Consider the following 25,237-nt stretch of genomic DNA (forward strand, 5'->3'; position numbering starts at 1 on the left):
GTTCCATGTTTCCATGTCTCTGGATCTATTTTATATGTCAGTTTATTAAATTCATTAGATTTCACATATGAGTGAGATCATGTGATACTTGTCTTGCTCTGACTGGCTTCTTTCACTTAGCGTAGTACTCTCCAGGTACCTACATGCTCTCTCAAAAGGTAAGAGATCCTTCTTTCTTTATAGCTGCATAGTATTCCAGTGTGTACATGTTCCACATCCTTTTTACCCACTCATCTACTGATGGGCACTTGGGCTGTTTCCAGATCTTAGCTATTATAAATAGCACTGCTATGAACATAGGGGTGCATATATTCTTTCTGATTGGTGTTTCAGGATTCTTAGGGTATATTCCTAGAAGTGGGATCACTGGGTCAGGTCACATGAAAATATTTACCAATGATGCATCTGATAAGGGATTACTTTCCAAAATATATAAAGCTCATACAACTTAACAAAAGGAAGACAAAAAATCCAATTAAAAAATTGGCAAAGTACCTAAATAGATACTTCTCCAAAGAGGACATATTGATGGCCAAGAGGCATATGAAAAATGCTCAAAGTCACTAATCATCAGAGAGACAAAATTAAAACAACAATGAGGTGTCACCCCATCCCTGTCAGGATGGCTACCATAAAAAAATCAACAGATGACAGGTATGGTGAGGATGTCGAGAAAAGGGAACCCTAGTATCCTGCTGGTGGGAATGCAGACTGGTGCAGCCATTATGGAAGACAACATGGAATTTTTTCAAAAAATTAAAAAGGGAACTGCCATTAGCTCTATTTTTAATTAAATAAAGTGAAATATTGGCCCTACTGTAACTTTAGATCTAGTACTAAAAATGGAAAGATAATATGTGTGTGCGCACACGTGAACACATACATACATCCGGCTACTTAAATGGTTACTTTTGGAGTATGTCAGGGTTCGAAAGTAGAAGTGAATGGGCAAACTACAGGTTTCCATCTCTCCATCTCTGATGCAGTTTTCTGATTCATGCTCATTCCCTTTTCACCTGGGGACCTTTAGTCTAAAGAATAATGTACTTAATATGCTGGTCATAGCAAAATGGACCAGTTCCTTTTCAGGAAGGTCAGTGGTCACTTTTAAGAAAATTCTATCCATGTAGCAGATGTTTTCTCCACTGATTTGTGAAATAAAAAATTGCAATGGTTTGTTGATTTATAGGCAGCTGACTGCTCTGTTATTGGGAAATACAGATTACTTTTAAGAATGTGTTGGTGTGATGGCATTTTTCTGGCCTGATATCTAAGGTCAGTTTTAAGCACACAGGGGGAAAGATGCCTAACTGAAAATTATTCCAGAAATTCCATCATGATTTATTTTTGAAGACAGTAAATATCATGAACAAGGCTCATAAATACTGGACTAAGAGCCCATGAACAATAGCTTCTGAGGGACAAGTTGTCACACCCCAGAGGCTCAGAGCGACAGGACCCTGTCACCTGTGTGCTCACCACCTTGAATAGAGGGATGCCATTGTCCCACTGATGTTCCTTTTTGGGCAGTCACTAGTTTGATAGAAGAAGTTAATATTTTCTTTTCTTTTTGATGCTAGTATAAACAGTTAAAAGCATATTATAAATTTAATTTTATTACTTCTGTGGCCTTATTGAATTTCAACTTGTCTATTTGTTTTAGCTTTGTGTTTTTCTAAGAATGCCAATGACAATATGACTTGTTTTAGATCTTTACGTATTTCATTGTAATGAAAATATTCTCTGGGTGGGTAAGAATAGTTTACTTTTAAAATAGTATGTATATAAGTTGAGTTTGAAAAAGTCTGAATCTGTACCTATATTTTTAATTTAAAGTTTAGACATTCATGGAGATGATGTCTCAATTCAGGATTTTACTTCTCCTTTATTCCTTATCAAAGATACAAGTCGGTTAAAAAGATAAAGTTCTGGCCAATAATGGCATGGAGCTGAAGTAGGTTGTACTATATTATAATGAGAATGGTTTTCTTAAGTTCCTTACAGATTTACCTAAAATCAGTTTCAGAAGGAGAGTGTCATAAATGATGAAATAGTAAAAGAATGTATACACACCTAGCTAGCTAGGTAGATTGAGTTTGGTATGAAATTCCTGTTCCAAGAAAAATACCTCATAAGTGAGCAACATATTCAGATAAAGCATATTGGTTAAATCACCTTTTTAGTTCATTTTAAACATTTGCTAAAGGCACCAAAATATTTTGATTTCTAAGATTTATATAGCTTATACTTCTATTAAGTCCACCCTGTCTTTTCTCAGCATATCCATCTCTTGTTAGTTCTCATATCTGGAGACCCATGTACCCACCCATTGCCCCTTTCTGATGAAATCATGTGTGCCAAGTAGCTAGGATTGTGTCCAATGTGTAGCAGGGACTAAAGAAATTATAGCCATTGTTTTTATTTTAATATAAAACTAGATTCTTATGAAAATAAATAGAAAAGCAGATGTTTGAGTTTCATGAGAGGAAAGATCCACAGAAGTCAGAAGTTCTAACCTTTCTGCATGAAACCTCTCCTGTAGGGGTTTTTCCAGACTGTGTGTCAACACTTCACGGCAGAAAACTCATCTCACCTTCCAAACTGTTTCAGGACCACATGTTTCTAATTGTCATTTTTTACCATGTTGTTAGAAATATGACTCTCAGAAAAGTCTACCAGTTGGCCCTTATTTTGTCTTGGGAAATCTGAGGGAATGTATTCTTCTCGAGTCAGCCCTTTGCTTATTTGAAGAGCGAAACCATTAAGATTTAAGCTGAGTGCACTGAACCATTTCTCATATTGGAGGGTTTTGAGTCTCACGTCATCACTGTTGCCCTCTCCTCCCCCACCCCACACTCCCCAGGTTATCAGCATCCCTTTTAAGTAGAGATGTTATTCAGAAATGGATGCATTGTTCAGAATGTGGTCTGACCACACAAGAGGGAAAAGGTTCACGTGTTCTATATTTATTTTTCTTTTTTAAAAAATATATTTTATTGATTTTTTATAGAGAGGAAGGGAAAGAGATAGAGAGTTAGAAACATCGATGAGAGAGAAACATTGATCAGCTGCCTCCCGCACACCTCCCACTGGGGATGTGCCCGCAACCAAGGTACATGCCCTTGACCGGAATAGAACCTGGGACCTTTCAGTCCGCAGGCCAACGCTCTATCCACTGAGCCAAACCGGATAGGGCCATTTATTTTTCCTAATGCAACTTTAGATTGCATTTAGATTCTGGGAACCTTTTTTTTTTTTTTTTATCAGGAAATACTAGTAAAGGTGATTAGAAAAATACTTCCATTTATGAAATGCTTGAATGTCTTTATTTTAATTGACTGTTGCATGGAATGAACTGATATGGCTTTGAATGTTTTATTTCTCCCGATGCTTAATCATGGAATACACTGTGATTCTTGGCAAACATGCGAGTGTCGGTCTTGAGTCCACTCTTGCCCCTGTGGTCTCGAGCATTGACGCCCTCAGGTACCAGTCTTCTTCTCTACCCCAGGTCCTCCCGCTCTTCCTACGTGGATGAGGACTGTGACTCGCTGGCCCTCTGTGATCCCATGCAGAGGGTGAATTGTGAAGTTGACAGCCTGCCTGAGAGCTGCTTCGACAGTGGCCTGTCCACCCTGAGAGATTCCAATGAGTACGACTCAGAGGTGGAATACAAACACCAGAGAGCATTTCTGAGGTCGCACGGCATGCGGGAGAGCTCTGCTGGCGATGCTTCAGACACAGACGTAAGCCCTGGGAATCACTGCTCTCCTAGGGCCTAGGCTCCTCCTTCATGTAGATCTGGCACCCTGTTTGACTTTGATCTGTCATGGGAATCCATTTTAAAGGTTATAACTATGAAACATAGGTAGAATGGTTTTTTTCCTCCACTGATTTAAGGAGAAATCCTCATCGATTGACTTGTGGAGCACTCTGTTCCATAGCGGCATGGACTACACATTCAGCTCTATCTTTTTCTTTTCTTGAACCTATGATGCATATGTGTAATGAGAGGCGTTAACAGCTAACTTTTTTAAAAAAAACAGGTTCCTGATATAAGGGATGAAGAGACGTATGGTTCAGATGGTGTGGCTTCGGTCTTAGACTGGAAGCCCCCTGTTAGTGAAGACAGCGTTGCTAGTTATCCAAGAAAGCCCATCTTGGCACTTTCACCCCAGGTAGGTGGTTCATGAACACAAATAATTTTCTGTGTCTTGTAACTTGTTAGGAAGGAAACTGGCACTCCCTTTGTCACTCACCGTGTCTTTTCCCCCTAGACAGACATGGCGGATGAGAACAGGTCTTCCAGCTCACAGAAGGCTTACAAGATCGTGCTCGCGGGGGATGCCGCAGTGGGGAAGTCTAGTTTCCTCATGAGACTTTGCAAGAATGAATTTCGAGGAAATATAAGTGCCACATTGGGTATGGTTCCTTTTTCAGATTTTAATGGGGAAATGACTTCTTTAGCTTGGTTTTATTTTCTTTAGGGGTTATATACACAGATACACAGGTCAATCTCTTTCCCCACACATATAGATAGATGTGTGCGTGTCCTTGTCTATAGAATGGTCCTCTCCTGTTTTGGTGAAGGCCCAGCTTTAGGAAAGGGAGACTGACAAAGAACAGAGGTATCTACTTAGCAGTTGATGACAGGTTAGAGCTTAGAGCCTGAGAGGACAAGTTCATTTATTCAGCAAACATTTCCTGAGTCCTACTGTGAGCCAGTTGCTGTTACAGGTGCTAAGGATACACAATGAACAGAGTTGACTACATCCCAGCCTGCAAGGAGTTTACATCTCAAAGGAGGGAAATGGATGAAAAACAAATAATAATTTAAAAAAAGAGGTTTAGGGAGAGGTGTGCTTTTATGCAGGGTGGCCAGGGAAAGCTTTTCTCATAAGATGTCGCTTGATATTGGTAAAGGGACATTATTGATGGCTAGTTTGTCACTGTAGTCAAAATCATAGAAGTTTTCTACCTCCCTCCTTTACAATGGAATGTATTACCTTTCAGAATAAGGCAGAAATTATGTCCTAATTTCCCAAATTTGCATAATAATCAGTAGAAGGAGTTGAAGATATGCAAATTACCATTTCTTTTTCTTGTTTATCTAAAATGTTCTTATTTCGATAACCAGAAATGTTAGAAAAGATTGGTTACCCTCTTTAACATGGGCATCTTTGTAAATTTATGGTTCTTTATTTAGACCACTCAAAATAACAAAGCCGAAAGTTCACTTCAATTTGATTCATAAAAAGACTCTAATATGCGTTTCAGTTGCTATATATGTATATATGGCATATATACATAATCATATACATATATACACATACACATATTTATGTACATGCGCACACAGATATAACAGTTCCCTAATTGCATGACAAATCAAATGTAGATTTTTTTTCCTTTGTCCATAGACTAGATTCTTCACCAAGTCAGCCAGCCTGCAGATAGTGCATCCCGTGCAGTTGTGGGGTCTGACTGATAATTAGTATGTGAAGTCATTCTCTATGAGGCCATGCTCATTTCTCTCTATCTCCCTGGGCTCTTTGCTTTATTGACTCCTGTCTCATCTAAAGAGAACTTGAAAGTAAAAACCAGTGGAATGATTTACATCCTGTTCTCCGTGTTCTCTTCTGTTCCTTTGCAGGAGTTGACTTTCAGATGAAGACCCTCATTGTGGATGGAGAGCGCACAGTCCTGCAGCTCTGGGACACAGCCGGTCAGGAGAGGCAAGTGCTTCCGGAGAGCTTGGGCCCTGCTTAGGCTTACACAGACAAGCTTCGCAGCCCACTCGGTGTTTTCTGTGCTTATCACGATGTAATTATAAGGCACCATACAGTTAGATGGTACCTTAGAATTTCAAGAATGCTCACTTCCTTACCTCTTTCACTCATCTATCAGCTCGGTGAGAAAAAGGATCTTAGGCTTCCATGAAGCTTATGTTCAGTTGGGAAGAGAGAGGCCCTTTCCTAACAAGAGAATTTAGTGAGGTGACATCTCTGAATGCAGTGACAGCATGAGGAGCTGCTCGGTGGGGCACAATAGAAGACAGCTTCCCTTGGTTCCAGGGCAGAGGCACAAACTAAACAGCAGAGTCGCACCTGGTGATGGTACCTTATCTTGCATTTATTGCCCTTGACCAGAAGGATTTCCTGTAGGTTTTAGTATTGTCTAACTCTTTGGGAGCAGAATCTATCCAGCTGTTCAACAAGTAAGTATGGGGTGCCTACCTACCTCTGCACCAGGCACCATTTAGGCTGCTAAGATTCATCAGTGAATCTTCGCAATAGGACACAAATACCTGCCCACGTGGAGCTCCTGTTCTGCAGCAGACTGAGCATTCCAACGTTTAAAAAATACTTGTAGCTGACATGGCCCTAACTAAGACAATATAAAATATTGCACTTGGTTTAGAGAAAGACATGTAGGTTGCAGTATGCTCTCACCTTAGTGAGTCCCTCACCTCCATGTATGTAATGTGCCTGGTGCATGGTGGCATCCACATTGTTCTTCCACCCTCCTCAAGCCTAGAAGACCATTTTCTCTAATGTGCATCTCCTTCCACCCTTCTCTGTGTCCTACTCATGGGTTTTGGTAGGTTTTAGCTGAGGCTGGAACTTTCAGAAATTACAGTGTCATCCTTGTCCTGGTTATGTTTTGGGGTTTGTAGACATTCTTGGGGTTGTTTGGTGGAACAGATGATTGGCTTTTTAAAATCAGTAGCCCAGATTCTCATCCTGTTACCTGTCACTGGGTCAGTCTGGGCCTCGGAGATGACTTCTACAGTGATAAATTGCCCTCAAATTTTTTCACTTGGGGCTTATTAGAGAAGATGAGAAAAAGGTGAGTGAGGGCAGAAGCGATGAAGAATGGAGCGGCAGCAAACAGACTGATTAGATACTTTCTGTAAATGCTTCTCTCTTACCCAGATTCAGAAGTATTGCCAAGTCCTACTTCAGAAGAGCAGATGGAGTCTTGCTGTTGTATGACGTCACGTGTGAGAAAAGCTTTCTTAACGTACGAGAATGGGTGGATATGATTGAGGTAAGAAATCAAAACAGAGAGACAGGAAATTGCCTGGGGAGCTATAGACCATGCTGGAAAATGCTGGTTCTCTTCCTCGTTGAAAGGAATGTGATGAGAACCCATTGATCCAAGCTGTGACAGAGAAGGGGATGTTGGAGGCAGAGTTCCCAGGGGCACTTGGCAGGATTGTTCTCTCTCAGTAGCTGGGCAAGTTCCTGCAAGGCCAAGGACACAACTAAAGGACCTTCTGGGAATAAAACTTCTGGGATTTCTTACAGATAAAATCAGAAGCAAATGGAAATGCAGGTCACCTGGGAAGCAGCAGCTCTTACAAACGAAGCTGCTGGGGCTGGGTGTGTAGCATGGTTGGATATTACAGGGCTGGATGGGTAGCATGGTTGGATGTGTACAAAGCTGGGTGGGTAGCATGTTAGGTGTGTACAGGGGCTGGGTGTGTAGCATGGTTGGATGTGTACAAAGCTGGGTGGGTAGCATGTTAGGTGTGTACAGGGGCTGGGTGTGTAGCATGACTGGGTGTGTACAGGGTCTGGGTGTGTAACATGGTTGGATGAGTACAGGTGCTTCCATGTGCACTAGACACACAGGTGAGACAGCACCTGGTATGAGCGGGTACGAGGCCCTCATTCTATCGCAACTGTGTTTTTTCCCTTACTCCGGTAGTGATTTGGGTCTTTACACATCCCAAGGTACCATTGAAAAACCAGTTGGTATTTTTAACATGTGTGGTACTATTTGTGCTTTCTTTTGAACTGAGGAGCTTTCATTTCCTTTGGTTTCATGGTAAATAATTTTTAAAAGTGGGAAATTATTTGGCCATAGTTAGAGTGCTGCCAACAGTTATTAATCAACATAAAACAATAGTTTAAGCTTGGGTTCAGCATACTTACTTGAGAAACATACCTGAAACTAATGGCTAATACAATTTTTCAAGTAGGTCTATTATCTATAATTTTTAACAGGCATTAGGTGCAGAGGTAGCTAAACAGAGAACTTATTCTTGTCTGATCTCCAGTTTGTTTCTGAATTCTTCATTTAGGCCTATTTCATACCCTGTACAAAAAAAGTGATATGAGAAGTGACATTGTAATTGGCAGTAAAACTTAGTGATAAATAAATGTGCATATTTTCCTACTGAAATATCATGACTTAAAATTTTAAATACAGTGAAATGTGTAGGCATTTATATAATATTTTTATTTCATAAAAATTTTCCATGTTATATTCATCTCAGTAACGTATCTGAGAAAGGAGGAAACATGGTATTATTTGCACTTACTATGAGAAACCTGAGGCATAGGAAGTATATGGCACTGGCTGGTGGTTATATAGTGGGTAGGGTTGGAATGGGGGCTTGAATGGGACCTTCTAATTCAATATGGTTGCTCCCTTAATAAAGCATCAGGGTGAGAAGAAGCTTTTGAAGTCCAGAAAGGAATCTGAAGTGTAGTCAGCTCATGAAGGAGAGGCATGTACTCAAGTGGACCTCCCTGGGACAGAGCAGTGAGCCCAGAGAATAATGGAAAATTCCAACTAACTCATACAGATGGGTAGTTAAAATTACAGCAAAACTTATTGAAATTGTTGGAACTAGTTTTCATTTAAAATCTTTGGATTACGCTCAAGAAAAGGAAGTATAAAAGGCAGGGCCAGCCACGGCCCCGCAGGAGCCCTTAGTGACCAGCTGTAGTGTGTGCCAGGAGCCCAATGCCCTAATTTGCTGAGCAGCTCGCACAGGGTAAGTGACCTTTTCAGCTGCTGGTAGCACCTTTCACAGGGTCCGAAGAGTAAGAAAACTGTATTCAAGATGAATTATTGAATTTGTTATAGAGAAAATATTGGAGTCCACTTGGCATTTAACTTTCATCTTAGAAAAATAATGGGCGCAACGAACCTTAGCCATGGCTCACCCTTTCCAATTTGAGGAAATTCTGCAGGGACAATTTATATGGCCACTGTATAAAAGATAGAGGAGAGGATTGAGAGGAAGTAGAATGTCAGTGGTGAGTAGACCCTCTGAATTAATAATTAATACACTTTAATTGAAAAGCACTAGGTTAAAACTGTTATAAAATCATGGATAAAATAAAATTATGCCCATTTTACTTACCTGTCATGAATAATTTACTGATTGAATGTTTGGGTAAAAGTTGAATGGAGACAGTTGAGACATGAGATTTCATCCTGACTTTTACACATTCAAAAATATTTTGGGGTTACCTCCTCTGTTGGGATATATCTGTTAAAGAGCCCTATCCTTATGGAGCTTGTACTTTAGGAAGAGAGACATAACAAGAAACAAACATAAGTGAATAAAATAAGTAGAATGATGGAAAGTGATAAATATTATAGTAGAAAAGAAGGCAGGGTGAAGGGCCTCCTGGTGAGGTAGCAGGATGCAGTTTTCATTAGTGTGGTCCTGGCCTCCCGAGAAGGTGTTATTTGAGTCAAGACTTGAAGGAGATATTTACCTGTGTGATTTGGGGAAGTCATTTAGACGCTGGATTCTTAGCTAACTTAAGAGAATATTTGCTTAATGGCTTCCCAATGACATCCCTTAGGTCCCTGGAAGAGTGTCAAAGAACACAATTAATTAACACACTAGTGGATGGGTGGGGTAGGTTTGGAGAGGGCCTTTGACTCCCTCTCTCCTCTGCCCTTACCACACCCAGGTGGTGCCTTCAGTTAGAGGCAAAGGAGTGTGAAGAGAAGGGAAGTCAAAGATACCTTCATTATGTTGAAGGCTTATTTCTTGATCCTGTGTCGGGTAAGACACCAAACGGAGTGAGCACCTGAGTGTCCTTAGGGACTGCAAAGAGTAATGTCTTAGCCAGGGCTGCCGCTTCTCCTGTTTAGGAACCAGAAACCCATTTTTCTGTGCGATGCAGGTTATATTCTCTTATTCTCATTATAGGCTAATGAGATGGGATGTGCCTTTAATTAACCTCTTCATTGTACACATAGGGATATTGAGGCAAAAACATGAAAAGACTGGCCTGATTTCACACAGCCAGTGAGTGGCCAGGAGGTGGGAGGGGAGGGGTCTCAAACTCAGCTCTGCCTCTCACATCTGCCCTTCCACCCCAGCTCCACTGAGAATGTGGGGCAGTGTGACAGTTGGCATGGGCTGTTTTGGAAGCAGTAACCTGAGAAGCTGTTACTTTGAGTAGAGTGGTAACTGACTCCTCATAGGAAAAATGTTGACTTCTAGGACCTTCTTACTTTGCTTTTGTTGTAAACCAGAGAGCAGCGAGTACAGAACTTTCAAATTTCATTTTGGTCCTGTAGCAGCTGAGGAATTTACTTCCATGTTTTGCATCTGGGATAATGAAGTTGACGTGTAATCACTGTTGTGCAGAGTGGAACGTGTAGGAAATGATGAGGTCATGCTTCTTGAGTTTATATTGGTTTGTGTAGCAGGAAGGGGGATACAGTCAATTTAGACCCTGGCCCAGGCCCTTACAAGTTCCTATTTAAAACCTTTGAATGTCAGTGTCCTCACCTGGCAACGGGAAAGTGCTTAGCTCTTTTTAGAGATATGGGGCTTTAAAGATCGTGTTGATCCATCATGTGGCACACAGGGGCTTTGGACACGGCGGCTGCTGTCGTCATTGTCCTCACTTGTCCAGTGTTTGATGTGTGCACACTTTTTTCCTTTGCTTTGTGGTAGGATGCAGCCACCGAGAGTATCCCTATCATGTTGGTGGGAAACAAGGCTGATCTTCGTGAGTCTGCTGCTGCAGAGGGAGAGAAGTGCGTCCCAGCGTACTTTGGAGAAAAGCTGGCCATGGTAAGAGTGAGAGCGGGTCCGGGTTGGAAGGGGCTTTTTGCTTTTGTCCACCTTTGCTTAAGCGGTTCTTTGATGAGCCTGCACCCTGTTTGATGGGGCTCCTGTCCTTATACAGGAAGAACTCTCAATGTCCCCCCACCTTATGAATTCACGTAATTGCCCCAAGGATTAAATCCCTCATAGATGTAAATCGATCACTCCATCCTTTCCTCCCATTGCCTATCATTGATAAAGTGGAGCCAGAATGATCACGTCTTCCTCCTCACTCACACCCAGTTCTTGGAATCCTTCTCTAGCCCTTGTCTCCAGCTAAAGGAAAAGGAACGGGTGTCCTATTTTGAAAAGATGGGCTTGGTTCCAGAGGGTTACTATGCCAAGGGGCAGAAGATGGTGCAATGCGTCACCTGGTGGGAAGAGAATAGGAAGACTTTTGTGCTGTGTATGTTTCCCCCTGTCAGGTTTGTGTTTAGTTGGAATAACTAGACTTATTTTTGGTTTTACATTTGTGTAGAGGATGGAGCTTACTCCTGTCCAAATGACTACTGTGGGCAGTGTTTACCATCCCATTATTATCACTGTGTCAGAATGCTTCGTGGCCTCCTTATGACTTGTCCTACCCTACAAGGAATCAGATGCTCCTTGATCAGATGCGGAGTTCACAACCATCGCAGTCTCATGTGACACTGCTATCATTGTTGCCTGGCTTCTTGATAGCAAATACATGTGCACTTTAAAAAGAAGTTTGAATTTCACTATTCTGAGTTGGGAGATCATGCTTGTTTTAAATTTTGGAACTGTGAACCAAATATTATAAGCATCAGAACTAGGCAATGAATACAGAAGAGATTCATTCAAAACGTATTTAATTGTGTCTACCATGTGGCAAGCACTTCATTGTGTGCTGAGCAAAGAACAGAGAATAAAATAGTCCGTCCTTGTCCTCCTGTAGTTTATTGTCTGGGGGAGACAGGCATTAAACGCATGTAATCCCATGTCAGACTCTAGAGATCTCACATGCCACTTTAGAGATCTCATCATTTCTGTCCACTAACCAGTGTTATTTCCGCCCCATGCTTTCTCAGTTTCCAAGGTTTGCTTACTTATGATCTGGTCACGTATACCCTCCTGTTTCCTGAAAGGCATTCTCTGCCTCACCCCATATCATCATAACTATAGAACCCAGCAGCAGCACTACCCATTTCTACTGGGAATCCATTCATTTTGTGATTTTTTAATAGGTTTTTCTATGGATCTGGGGGCTTGTGGGCAAAGGTCCCACAGTGGGGTTTCCCTACTGTTTGAGCCCTCTCTCTCTCCCTGCTCCAGAGCAGCCTTCACACCCTCCCTTTACCCCGGACAAGACTGTGTGACCCACACCCATGCCCACAGCACATGATATTCTCCTTTCCTAAGGGAAACTGTCTCCTGCTTGTTAGATAAAGACACACAAAAGTAACTTTATCAGTTATAATTGTGATCAGTGCTATGCAGGAAGAATACAGATGGCTCTGAGGTTTTATAACGGGAAGACCTAACAGGGCCTTTTCAGGGTTAGGAAACAATCTTAACTTTAAGGGAGGATTACCTAAGATCCAAAGGTAGGTGGGAGTCAGTCTGGGGAAGAGGGTGGATGGGTGTAGGGGTAACCTAGGCAATGTGAACGGCAGGTGCTAAGGCCCTGAGATGGGGGGGCATTTGGAGCGTTGGGGAAATGAGGGAGGGCCAGGGTAACTGGAGCATCGTGAGTGAGAGAGAATGGTGGCAGGTGAGGCTGGGAGGCTGGCTGAGGCCACATACGAGCTAGGTCCTGTCGGCCGTTGTAAAGCAGTTGAACATGACTTGACTGGAAGGGAAGCATTGAGGGGTTGGAAGCAGGAGAGTGATAGAATCAGTGATCACACACATGCCTCTGGAAGGTTGAATAATAAAGGTCTAGAAAGTGTCCATTGGTTTAGCCACATGCAGGCTGCTGAATCTTGATAGGAAAGGATGGTGTGAAAGGGGACATGCGTTAGCTGCTGGCCAAACGCAGACATACTTTTTGTGGACTTTCCATTCCTGAGTGTAAGTGATCATTTTTCATCTCTCTCAAATGATTTGATAGCGAACATTGGGTAGCATGTGTGCAACTATTGGAAATGAGTTTCTTAAAACATGAAATTTTGTATTGTGGTTTTTTAAAATGCAAACTGAAAACTACCGTGTCTAGGAACTATTTCTGGAATAATGAGGTTCAAACTAGTCATTTCTTTTTAATTATTGAAACTCTGAATCAAACTTCTTAGCTACTACTCACTCAGTGTACTCAACAGGAAAATATTTTTATCTTGTTTATTAATTATAAGCTAAACTTTCAGGAAACCTAAACAAAGGCTTTGTTTAATAGTATCTGTTTCTTTTCCACAGAACTATGGGGCATTATTCTGTGAAACAAGTGCCAAAGATGGTTCGAATATAGTGGAAGCTGTTCTCCATCTTGCACGGTAAAGTTTTGTCTCTTATTTGGAAAACTGGATGTAGACTTGAGTTTTCATTTAGTTGGTTCTCATGTCAAACCTCTTGACCATGACATGACTCTACATTGGAAAACACTGTCTTGTCTTTCAGTAGGGGTTAGAGAAACAATTAAATGTAGATATTATAAAAACTGGTAATGCTGCACAATCACTGTGAACATTGGCAAGCATACCTTTACTGCCAAACAAAGCAGGTGCATCTGAGGTGTCATTGATGTTTTTGCATAATGTCACCACAAAGCTAATAGTTTACTTGTACGAATTATTTATAGGAACCAGATTTTAAACACTATTATAAACATAATAGTGTTTAAAATATAATAGTATTATAAATATAATAGTGTTTAAAATAAACTATTATGAATATAAGTATTATGACATTTTCCAGGGTAAAGGAAAGAAAACCTCAGTAAAACAAATTGTGTATATGCCAGTTGGAAGCACTTTATTTATTATGCAGGTAATTATTTAGCTAAGGCAATGGTGTTAATAACATTTTGGAATGTAGATTAGAATATTTCATTATTGAGGAACTTGGATATAAATGTTTTAATCCTTAGAGTATTCTTAGGAAATAACAACATGGTATGTTATGTTTATCTCTTCTGCCTAGTTTTCTGCCACAAATGAAAAGATGATTCTTTACTGGCCTAAAGGGATTAAATATTAAAAAGAAAAACAAAGAAAGAAAAAAAATCGAAGTATGTGTTAACAAAATCCAGGCCGATGATCTTTAATTGCTGACACAGCAAAAACGTAATTTTAGGTATATAGTGCTTTTACTGATCACTTGTGAGGTTTTACAAGAATCTTAACTTTAGTACGATAATTGGCCTCTTCTGCTAGTATATATTGGCGGTTAAAATACCTTGCAGTGTTTTAAATTCTGCTTTTGTATTAGTGACTTGATGTGTATAATGCTTCTTAGAATAGAATTCTATTAATAGAAGGCTTGGCTTGGGGCCCTGGGGAGACTGTGGCCTGGGAAAATCAGGAAAGGGCCCCCAGGACCTTGAATGGCCTACTTAGAATTGGTTTGTGGCAGGGCCTGAAAGATGCCTCTGAGCTTCAACTCAGAGTCTTTGAACATTATCTCCTTTGACATCAATCCAAGAGAGAGAGCCACCTGCCCCACCACACTGGAAATCTGGAAATCATCTTTATTTAGAGCAAAAACAGTGCTAACTTTGAATATGACCTAGAACAGGTAGAAAAAAAAAGTAAACAAATATTTAAACATATAAAGTCAAGTGAGTTATATATATTTTTTTGCCTTTGCTTAGTAGGAGAATCATGGGCTAATATCACATTTGTTGAGAGCCAAAATGAAACCTTCAGAAATTAGATGAAATAATGGATTCCATGCACCTTTGGGTGCACAGCTATTTTGGTCAAACAGGATATAGTTAGTAAATGAGGAAGGGGAAAGAATTAATGAAATGAACTAAAGATGGAATACTTTTGAGTTGGTAGGTGTTCCCTTTTCTTTTTCTCAGATGGTTGTATTGGTGTTTCATTAAAATGTACATGAGAATTCCTGGATGCAGGTGATGGTGTGTGCCCAGGGAGGCAGATGGGTGTAGGAAGGGCCTGCAGGTCTTTAGAGCAGCGGCCGCCAACCAGTGGTCTGTGAGGTCCAAAAGGTTGGCAACTGCTGCCTTAGAGCATGATTGGGCCCAAAGCTAGGCAGGGGCTCAGTGCTGTCTTAGCCTTAGGCAGTGTGGTGCTTAATTGCTACTCTGTCTGAGCAGGAAAGGGGCCTGCTGAGCAGGCCCTGTGCATGGCTGTGCGCTGCTGCCCAGAATGTTGGAGGATTGTGGTGTCAAGAGGCTCAAAGTCGAGCCTTATATCTACCCCTGAATAGCTATAAAGTCTTGAACAGTTCCCTATCGTCCTGTAGGCTTCTCTAATCTGTAAAATGAGGGTGGGGCTGAAGGAAATGATCTCCCAGGCCCCATATAGAACCAACAGTCTGATTGTATATACAAACGTCTATACTCCCCTGAATAGAATAATCGCTATGTAATGCTGAATTGTCTCATAGGGTCATATTAAAGTTAAATTGCTTCAAATTGCCGTGGTCACACCCAGAGTGCTGGATCGATTTTCTTTATTATATCATAAAGATGGGAGAGGCTGTAACCGGCCTTCCCCATTTGCTTCTGCAGCTGTTTATGGTGTAGCTTCCACACAGGCTTGGGTTTATGTAAAACACCTGTGTGCACAGCATTTCAATAACGAGGGCACTTGTGAATTGCTTATCATTGAGTTTCTTATTGTTTGTATTGCATATAGCCTGGTTTAAGGTCTCTAAAATTTAGTTATTAGCAGTGTGTTAAGTATGAACATTATAAAGAAAGAAAATGGGTAAAGACTATAATTTGCTTTATACTCCATCTTCAAAGCTGCTTGTCAAAGTGCCTAAGTCTTAAATGGAAATGGTATAGTCTCCTCAAGTTAAATGAATATTTAAAAAGTTTTACAGCCTTTAGAATGTTATGTAAAATGCAAAACATATACGTCCTCGATTTACATCTCATAAGATAACTCCCAGCGTGGTGCCTTCCACACCGCATCATGTCATGAAATTGAAGGAGATGGGTTTCTGGATGTGCACCATCTGAAGGATTCCTTTTGGGAGGGAGGCCAGAAATGTGACATCCTGAGCTACTTTGCTTGTTCTTAGAAAAACTCTCAATCCCAGGAAAAGTTTCTCTTAGAAATGCAATTTCTCAATTTTTCTATTGAGATGCTAGGACACCCACACTGTCTGTTAATTCTAAAAGAAATTTAGGAAGCTATAAAAGGAAGATTTTTTTTCCTGGATTTTAACCATCCATTGTTACTTCCATGATCATGTATAATTAAAGAATGGTTACAAAGTCATCATTGCTTCTTGTTAATGTCAGCAAGTATCAGCCAGAGATGGGAGCCAGGTCTGGGGTAGTAAGTAGTAGGCTGTGCGTGTGGCAGACTAAAGCATGTGAAACCACAGAAGAGAGCGAGAGGAGTCTGTGTGTGCACACATATGTATGTACCTGTGCATGTGGGTCTGTGCATGTATGTGTACACACATGCATGCACCTGTGCATACTTGTGTGAATGTGCGTGTGTGTGTACATGTGTGGTCTGTGCATGCATGTGTGAGTGTGCATGTGCGGCCGGTATGCATGTGTGAGCGTGCATGTGTGTACACATGTGTATGCACCTGTATATGCATGAGTGTGTGCATGTGTGAGTCTGCAGCCTGGTGCTCAGAATGCTGGAGTTGGAGCCAGCCTGCATGCTGTGAATCCCAGCCGAACCACCTCTCCTGCTGTGTGACCTCAGGGAGCTCCTCATATATCCAATGTAACATGGGGCACAACAGATCCACATGGTTCTTGTGATGATTAAATAAGTCAACACCTAGAAAGCATTTACACCAGTGTCCGGATGGCAATGCTCAGCAGTGCTGCTTTTATTTCCACAGAGCCATCTGTGGTTGAGGTTTGTCTCAGTAATCCCCCTTCTATCTCCTCTACTTTTACCTCTGCCTCTACCTCTCTCTCTCTCTCTCTCTCCAGGGAAGTGAAAAAAAGAACTGATGAGGATGACAGCAAGTCCATTACCAACCTGAGTGGGAGCAGTTCCAAACAGTCATCCCACATGAAGAATTGTTGCAAGGGTTAAACCCCAAACTCCTTGCCTTGTGAAGTCTTCATTTCCAGAGTACACAATGTGTGTGACTTACTTGCTTCTCACATGGCGTGGTGCAGCCTACAGATACTGTCATATGGAGAGTTACATGTGGGAGATCTGGACCTTGCTGTGGGTTCCTCCAGAACTTCGGCTCTTCTTCGCTATGTTCCCATGAACAATTTGGGCTCCCTGGTTAAATATACTTGTCTTGTCCTTACAGGGTCTTAAACGATAAGGTGTAAATGTTTTTTAAGTGATAAAAAAATTACATGCTCAGATCAAAGCTGTAGAAGAAACTCATGGGCATAATTAGATTCATGCGGGAGCTGACAAAACCTATGACAGCATTCCCTTCAGATATTTAATACAAGAGTACTGATAAAGGGGGTAAGGTCCTGGCTTTGCTGTTAACTAGGCTTGTGGTTGTGGACATGTCACCAGCCCATGTTAGTTCTGTGTCCTCATCTGTAGAACAAGGCAGCGTGGCCTGGGCCCTCTCACATTCTGTAGCACATTTTTTTTTTTTTTTTAGAAGTGAGGAGAGTGTGATAGCCCATGGTTAATAAAGACTCTGGTTGTTTGTACTTTTAAAATATTGGAGTATTGATTTTTCTCACTTCTGAAATAAGAGCAGAATTTAATTGAGGGAAAAAGGGCAATTTTCAGTCTTTGGTAGAGACAGAAAAATCTATTTTTCTATGTGTAAAACAAAACATTTTTGTGACAAAAATAGTTCTGTATAAAAGAGAATATTTTATAATCTCAGAATACTTACAAAGTCCTTGGTTTAAATTTGATGTTAAAAATTACAATACACACATAGAAAGCCACATACGACTGAGAGTACAATGCCCAGGAAGGTTGTCGCTCTTCACTCAAACAGCTCACCAGTGAGTGGCTGCCAGGGCTGGGGACAGCAAGGAACCAAGAGTGAGAAACTGCTAATGGGTGTGTGACATTTTTGGGGGATGATGAGAATGTTTTGGAATTAATGGTTGCATAACTTTTGGAATATACTAAAAGTCACTGAATTGTATCCTTTCAAAGGGTGAATGTAATGGTACATGAATTATATCTCATTAAAAAATACATTAGTTCTTAGAACCATTTAACATTTTGCCAAGGGAAAAGATGCGTGCTTATTTCAAATCTTCCCATGATTTAAAAGCATGATCTCCAATACAATGCAAATCCCTCCACTCCCTCCCTGCCAGGATCCACTGCCTTAAATAATGGGCAAGGGAAGAAGTGCTGTGCGTGGTCTTGGAAAAGCATCTCTCTAAGAGAGGAGGTGTGGTTAGGAAAGGAGTGGGGATCCTTTGTTCAATGTGACTAGTGATTCTTCCTCACCAAAGAGCTGGTTGGTCTTGCTCTCCTAGAACCTGTGGTACCTCCCACACTTTCCCATTGAAAGGTCTCTAAGAGCCAAAGGGGTCAACACCCGACCCTGAGGTGGGTCAGGGAAGCCTGGTTTTTGGTTTTCAGTGGCCTGAACCAATTGTTATTCCCAGCTGGAGATCTGAGCTTACCTTGGTTTATGCAGGTCCAGGCCCCAAGTAGTTTGCTGAAAAACTTAAATAATAGCTGTTATATGTAAGCTGAAACATCCCTTTTTGTTGAATTAAAATAATTTATTGTAGCTATTTTTCTCCTGTTTATGATTTTTATGATCAAACCTTAAATCCCACAACCTTCATATTTATTTTAATGAAGATTGACCTGGTACGTAGCACACACAGATTATAAGTGGCTACAGCATCGTTTAGCTTTTGAAAGCACGCTTCTTCTCTGTTGATGACCTCTTGTTTTTTTCCTGGAAAGTTGATCTACTTATAGCAACTCCACCATGGATTCCTGTTTGCTCTTCATGTTTTTGGTGGTCCCCTCCCGCCCCAACCCCCCCAAAAAAAGAGTTTATGTTTCTGACCAAAAAGAGTGCCTTGCTTGTGGGGAACTGTAAAACTGCACATAGAAGAAGTGGTGCTTATTTTGGGGACACAGTGAGATGAAGGGTATGCATTGCCTGCCTGGGTGCCTTCTGTGGAGACCAGTTTAGCACGGACCTGACATGTATGTCAGTCACGTGGAACTCACGTCTAGGTGTTTGGTGCAGCTGCACAAAACTGTGTTAGTTCACGTTACCGTGTGGCCATTATTTTTCACCACAGTGTCTCTCTGTTTGTCTTACCATCTGTACATGCGAATACCCCTTTGATACAGAAGTATTACCTGGGTCTTTATTCTCAAGTGCATGGCCAGTGCACCCAAATTGCCTAGATTACACAGGCACCTTTGATAGACAAATCAGTCATATTTAACCGTTCCAACACGGATAAATGTTTTGATAAGAGTTTGTGTATTTAGACACATCTAAAGATAAAAGGTACAGTAAAAATATGTTACAAAAGATAAAGTGTGTGTGCCCAGGTGCATGGGTGGGGAACTGAGTCGGGGAGGGCTGTGGAGGGAGAATAGACATCAGGAGGAGGGAAGGTTAGGAAGGCAGAGAGAGAAGGAAAGAAGGGGAGAGAAAGGGAGAATAGAGGTCAAAAGAGACCCTGAGAGATAAAGCTTGAGAGGGGAAATAGTAAAAGGGAGAGGAGAGAGGAGAGAGAGAGACACACACACACATGCGGGGGGGGGGGGGGGGGGGGAGAGACGTGCAACTGGACTACTAGACTAGGAGGGAAGAAAAAGAAATGGGAGGGAAGTTGAGTTTGTGTACAAGAGTGTGTGAGTATGTGTGTGTGTGTGTGTGTTTTGTGCGCGCATGCGTCGGTAAATGGACAGCATGCTGAGCCTCCCCACCTATTTAAACCACCCAAAGCTAGCAGTAAAATCAACATCCAAGTGGGTCCAGCCTTTTCTTTCAACATTGCAAACAAACTTCTTTGCTTATAATCCCTTATGATCTTATGGGACTACAGTCATATTTTTGGTCTGTTCTTGCGTGTGGCACAAGACTGTATTTCATGTTTTTAACTTAGACTTAATTAGATACATTTGCATAGTTCTATGCAAGTAACTCATCTTGTATGAATTTTGCCTTTGAGAGTTTTAAAAATCGCTATTATACTATGTTCCTTTTTTATGTATCCTGACACGTGGGCTAATTTCATTATAGAAAAGAATGTTTGATAAGGAGACGTTTTTTACTGTTCACTTTTAGCCTCATGCATTTTCATAATTTATTTTTTCCACTTGTTGCTTTGTATGACATCTGTGACACTTGATTATTCAATACAAAATGATGTGATTTGCATAAACTCCAGTCTCACAGCCCTCTCACTGAAGGTAAAATTGAGGTTAAAGATAAAGATTTATTTTCATATTTGTACAGTGATCAGTTTACAAGTGATCTTTTGTTTGTGGGCTTTTATTGTATGTGTGTGAAAGAAATTTCATATGTATATATTAAGTAGGCCTCTGAGTATTGAATAATTGTTTTATGATTTTGGTTTATATGGTTTACATTTTCATGGTATTAGCCATACTTGGTTTATACTGTTTTATTTCTCTTCAAGCCATTAATAATTATACCATAAAGTGTAATTTTTATAGCCATGCAAATGTCTAAGGAACTACAAATATTTTCTGCATTGTAAATTGAATAAAGCAGGCTTCCTTTGGTCTTTGGGGTATTTCCTTTAACTATGCTGCAGGCATCCCTGAAGTAATTTTAATTCTAGGCGGTGCCTACATGAAACAGTGCCTCTGACACATTGGTCTTGTTGGCCTGGGCAGCTGGCTTGTGGAAGAAAAGAATGAACACATAGTGGTTGGTGCTGTGGCACAGGCAGGTCATTCTTGCCAGTGGGGCAGCAGGTTACCCAGTCTAGGGTGTGGTGGCCAGGCTTTTGTAGATCAATTTCAGGCCCTCCGCATGACCTCAGGGTTTGTCTCTTTCTCTGATACCCATTTCCTTGCTCTGCACTCCCGTGCTGCCTAGCTAACTCCTGCTCATTTAGCTTAAACATCTCTTCCTTCAGGAAGTTTTGCCTTCTGAATGCCCACTCTAAGATGAGGCTGCCTGCTCTCACTTGTGTAGCAGTCTTTTTAACTGATCAGCATCAAGATTATTGCTCTTATACTTGTTTAACTGGACATAGTGCACCAAGCCCTTAGCCCTATTGTCTGTGAGGACTAAATTAATGTACATAAAGGGCTTGGGATAATACTTGGCACTCTGATCACCTTCAATTAAAAAAAAAAATTGTGCGCCAGGCCAGTATGGCTCAGTGGTTGAGCATCTACCCTTGCACCAAGAAATCCTTGGTTTGGTCAGGGCACATTCACAGGTTGCAGACTTGATCCCCAGTAGGGGGTGCTCATGAGGCAGCTGATTTATGTTGATGTTTCTCTCTCAGCGATATTTCTAATATCAGTAAAAACATGTTAGCCTGGCTGGTTTTGCTCAGTGGTTAGAGTATTGGCCCATGGACCAAAGGGTTCTGGGTTTGATTTCCAGTTAAGGGCACATACCTCAGTTGTAAGTTCAATCCCTGCCCTGGTCCAGAGGGTATGGGAGGCAACCAATGGATGGGTTTAGCTCACATAGATGTTTCTTTCTCTCTCTTTCCCTTGATCCCTTCTTCCCTTCCTCCCCTCTTCTCTCTCCCTTCTGCACTCTCTAAGAAACTCAATGGTAAAAATATCCTCTGGTGAGGATTAAAAAATACATATTTTTTAAAAAGTTGTGAACAGTGTTGATTGTATTAGTCTTGTTCAGGACCCTGGGGTCTGCCATCAATGAACAACAGAACTCCTGAAATCAAGTATAATTCGGGACACTGTAGAGGAGTTCCTTGACATAAATTCATTGACTACTTCCCACATATCTTGATATTTTGACGGACACAAAGCTGGGGTATCATAGAAGACAGGATATCGTGTAGGAGGGATTTAAAGAGAAGGAAATCACTGAGAGAGAAATGAGGGCCTGGAAGTTGGAATGGAAAGTTGTGAGTGGATCCTTATAGGTGTAGAATCTCCATTTATTAAGGGCTGATTGAATCAAGAAGTTGAAGGGCCCTAACCGGGTTTGACTCAGTGGATAGATCGTCAGCCTGCAGACTGAAAGGTCCCAGGTTCGATTCCGGTCAAGGGCATGTACCTTGATTGCAGACACATCCCCAGTAGGAGGTGTGCAGGAGGCAGCTGACCGATGTTTCTCTCTCATGGATGTTTCTAACTCTCTATCCCTCTCCCTTCCTCTCTGTAAAAAAATCAATAAAATATATTTTTTTAAAAAAAGAGGTTGAAGGGATGAAAAAGATACCAGAACTCTGACTGGGATGTTGAGTCTAAATGAGAGAAGAGGTGGTGAGATCATGGGGTTCTCTAATGAAATGGAAGCTGGCTTTATGTTCATATTATGACAAGTAGGCTACTGAGAAGGATCTCCAGGGGGTGTGTCCAAAAGTCCACAAGATGGGAATGAATCCCCAGGAAAGCATACTGTTTTACAAGCTTTAAAATAAAAATATTTTCTTTCTATATCCAGACGTTATGTTTTTATAGCTGAAAATGTAAAATAGGCCAAAACGCTTCAACTTAAAATTATAGGGTAAGATAAATTTTTAAGTGCATAGTTCTAGGAATAATTACCGAGTTTTCTTTATTTTGTCTGCATCAGTGTGTCAGGTTCACTTGTGAATTTATATTTCCTAACTATCCATAGAATGGGAATTTGGTTGCAAGGCCCTTGCACCTGTGAAGTCTCAGGCTGTATTTGAATTTAGCTTCTGTAGCGTTCCTCATGGACCTCCTTAGGGCGTTGGCTTCCTGAAAAATTTTCCATCTAGGTTTTCTGGCACACCTTCCCAAAACTGTGAGTGGGGTAGAACTCGAGAGCTGGATAAGGATCCCATCAAGGGGGCGTTTGGTGAATAGGTCTTGTGTGGTTTTAGGGGTAAAATGAATGTTCTCTAGCTCGCCACACATCTCTTCTTGATTAGCATTCCAGGAACTGGTATTTTACCTTTTAGATACAATCCTACAACTTCTTAACGTGATCTCTAAGGCCCCTGTGATCTGGCTGCTGACTGTTCCCTAGCTCATTTAGTCACATTTGTCAATCCCGACAGTGTTCTGAGTGTGATTCCATCCTCTCCCTCATCCTCTCCCGCCAAAAGCCTGCTCCTTGCCAACAGTTCCTTTTTGATAGCATGTTTCTCATATGGCATTTGTCTGATACTTCCTCTTGTTTAGCTTCAGGTTAATCATTCCCAGCCTGACTCCTGCATAGGTCATGTGGTATTATTTTTAATATATCATATCCAGTTCCATCTGTCTCTCCTCAGTGATGTTAATTTGCACTCTTGGCTTTGTATCTGAAGAAATTTATTTGCACTTTAATCCAGCATAACACTCAGCCCCTGAAGCTGGTGAGCAGTTCCATTAAGACAATGGAAAGGAAGCCCTAGCTGGTTTGACTCAGTGGATAGAGCGTCAGCCTATGGACTGAAGGGTCCCAGGTTGGATTCCAGTCAAGGTCACATGCCTGAGTTGTGGGCTGAACCCCAAGTGTGTGTTGTGGCGGTGGGGTGGATGTGGCGGGGCGTGCTGGAGGCAGCGGATCAGTGTCTCTCTCTCTCTCTCTCTCTCTCTCTCTCTCTTTCTCTCTCTCTCTCTCTCTCTCTCTCTCTCTCTCTCTCTCTCCTGGAATCAAACCGCCGGCACTTCAATCCACAGGCCAATGCTCTATACACTGAGCCAAACCACCAATCTTCAGGGCATAAGGCAGAGGGTTTTGAAGCCGTACCAAAAGGAGGGATAAAGAACTCTACTTCTCTACTTGGACACAGAGCAGTCCAAGTAAGACCCCACAGGCTTGAAATAGTATACAACTTGGGGAGTTATGATGTGTTCCAATCATAAAGTGAAAGAAAGTCTGGAAGGAGATGACGTTGGAGAAAGGGGTCCCAGGCTGTCCTCACATGGAAGTCATTACAAAGCCTCTCTTTCCTCACTCCCTCTTCACTCTCTTTGTCCCTTTCACCAGGTTCACCTATTTGCTTTAAAATAACCCCTCAATTGAAAATTGAAAACAATTCAGGCCTTACTCAGGATTTTCACCTTTATCCTGAGAACAATAGGAAACCAATTTGGCAGACTTAATTAAATGAGTGGTCAGAGCAGGTTTTCTTTTTAAGTTTATTCTCACTGCTGCATTGAGAATGGTCTGAGAAGGAATGGACAAGAAAGATTTGGACAGAGCAGTCAGGTGGTGATAGGTAAGAGAGATCATGGTGAACTGAAGTGGTGGTAGCAATAAGATGGAAGGAGTATTGGACAGGTGTGGAAAGTATTTCTAAGGTAGAATTGATAGGTCTTGCTGATGCGTTGAATGATCTTTTACCCTCTCTGCCTCCACCCCCTTGGGCATTTAACTTTGAAGTGTCCTCTTCCTCTGTCTCTGGACTTGACCATGTGCCTGGCTTTGGGTAATAGAATGAAGCAGAAGTGCAAGTATGGTGCTTCTAAGTCTACAAGTCGAGAGGCGTTGCTCTTTCTTGTGTTTCTGTCATCTCCATGAGGACATTCCTGAGGTAGCCTACTGGCATGGAACAGATACGTGGCAGAGACTTGAAGTGCCCAGTCAGCCCAGTTGAGACTCGTCTAGAGTGGTTGGCAAACTCATTAGTCAACAGAGCCAAATATCAACAGTACAACAACTGAAATTTCTTTTGAGAGCCAAATTTTTAAAACTTAAACTATATAGGTAGGTACATTGTTATTAACTTAATTAGGGTACTCCTAAGGCTTAGGAAGAGCCACACTCAAGGGGCCAAAGAGCCACATGTGGCTCGAGAGCCGCAGTTTGCCGACCACGGGCAAGGCAGAAAGAAAAAAAGGATGCTCCCTATTTCTGGGGAATGTATCATTGAGTTGACAAGATCATGAAAGAGGTCATCTCAGCAACCAGAGAAAGTAGAACCACAAATAAATTCCAGTTGTGTGGTAACTGGAAGAATGGGCTTGCTCACAGGTTTCTCCACCAGCCGCTGGGTTAATATGTGCTCTGAGCCTCTTATCTTGTAGAGGCTGTTCAGATAGCCATAAACTGATATGGTCCTTTGAGGAGTTTATAACTCCTGAGATTATACACTCCATGGGATTTCAATAGGAGCACTGAGCAAGTACATAGATAGGCTCCTTGTACAGTTAACCCTTGAACAACATCAGTTTGACTACATGA

At 41.5% G+C, this 25,237-nt stretch overlaps 1 protein-coding gene across 3 annotated transcripts in view; it reads left to right on the forward strand.

Moving 5' to 3' along the window:
• Window positions 1-19,657, forward strand: part of RASEF (RAS and EF-hand domain containing) — a 56,073-nt gene extending 36,416 nt beyond the window's left edge. Inside the window, exons 10-18 of one of the 3 annotated variants that reach the window (XR_011473406.1) lie at window positions 3,512-3,746; window positions 4,047-4,178; window positions 4,278-4,422; window positions 5,654-5,735; window positions 6,936-7,050; window positions 10,721-10,840; window positions 13,247-13,323; window positions 13,970-14,057; window positions 16,923-17,011. Coding sequence is in view for 1 of the 3 variants with exons in the window: in XM_070431445.1 (XP_070287546.1) it covers window positions 3,512-3,746; window positions 4,047-4,178; window positions 4,278-4,422; window positions 5,654-5,735; window positions 6,936-7,050; window positions 10,721-10,840; window positions 13,247-13,323; window positions 16,923-17,028 (1,012 nt within the window). In the remaining 2 variants the exon portion in view is untranslated. Of the gene's footprint in view, window positions 1-3,511; window positions 3,747-4,046; window positions 4,179-4,277; window positions 4,423-5,653; window positions 5,736-6,935; window positions 7,051-10,720; window positions 10,841-13,246; window positions 13,324-13,969; window positions 14,123-16,922 lie in introns of all 3 variants that reach the window. The other 2 variants (XR_011473405.1, XM_070431445.1) reach the window with 2 other exon arrangements.
• The last annotated feature ends 5,580 nt before the right edge of the window (window positions 19,658-25,237 follow it).

This window comes from Myotis yumanensis, unplaced genomic scaffold, assembly GCF_028538775.1.
Source record: "Myotis yumanensis isolate MYYU_CA2020_CCGP unplaced genomic scaffold, mMyoYum1.0.hap1 SCAF_12, whole genome shotgun sequence".
Taxonomy (NCBI): domain Eukaryota; kingdom Metazoa; phylum Chordata; class Mammalia; order Chiroptera; family Vespertilionidae; genus Myotis; species Myotis yumanensis.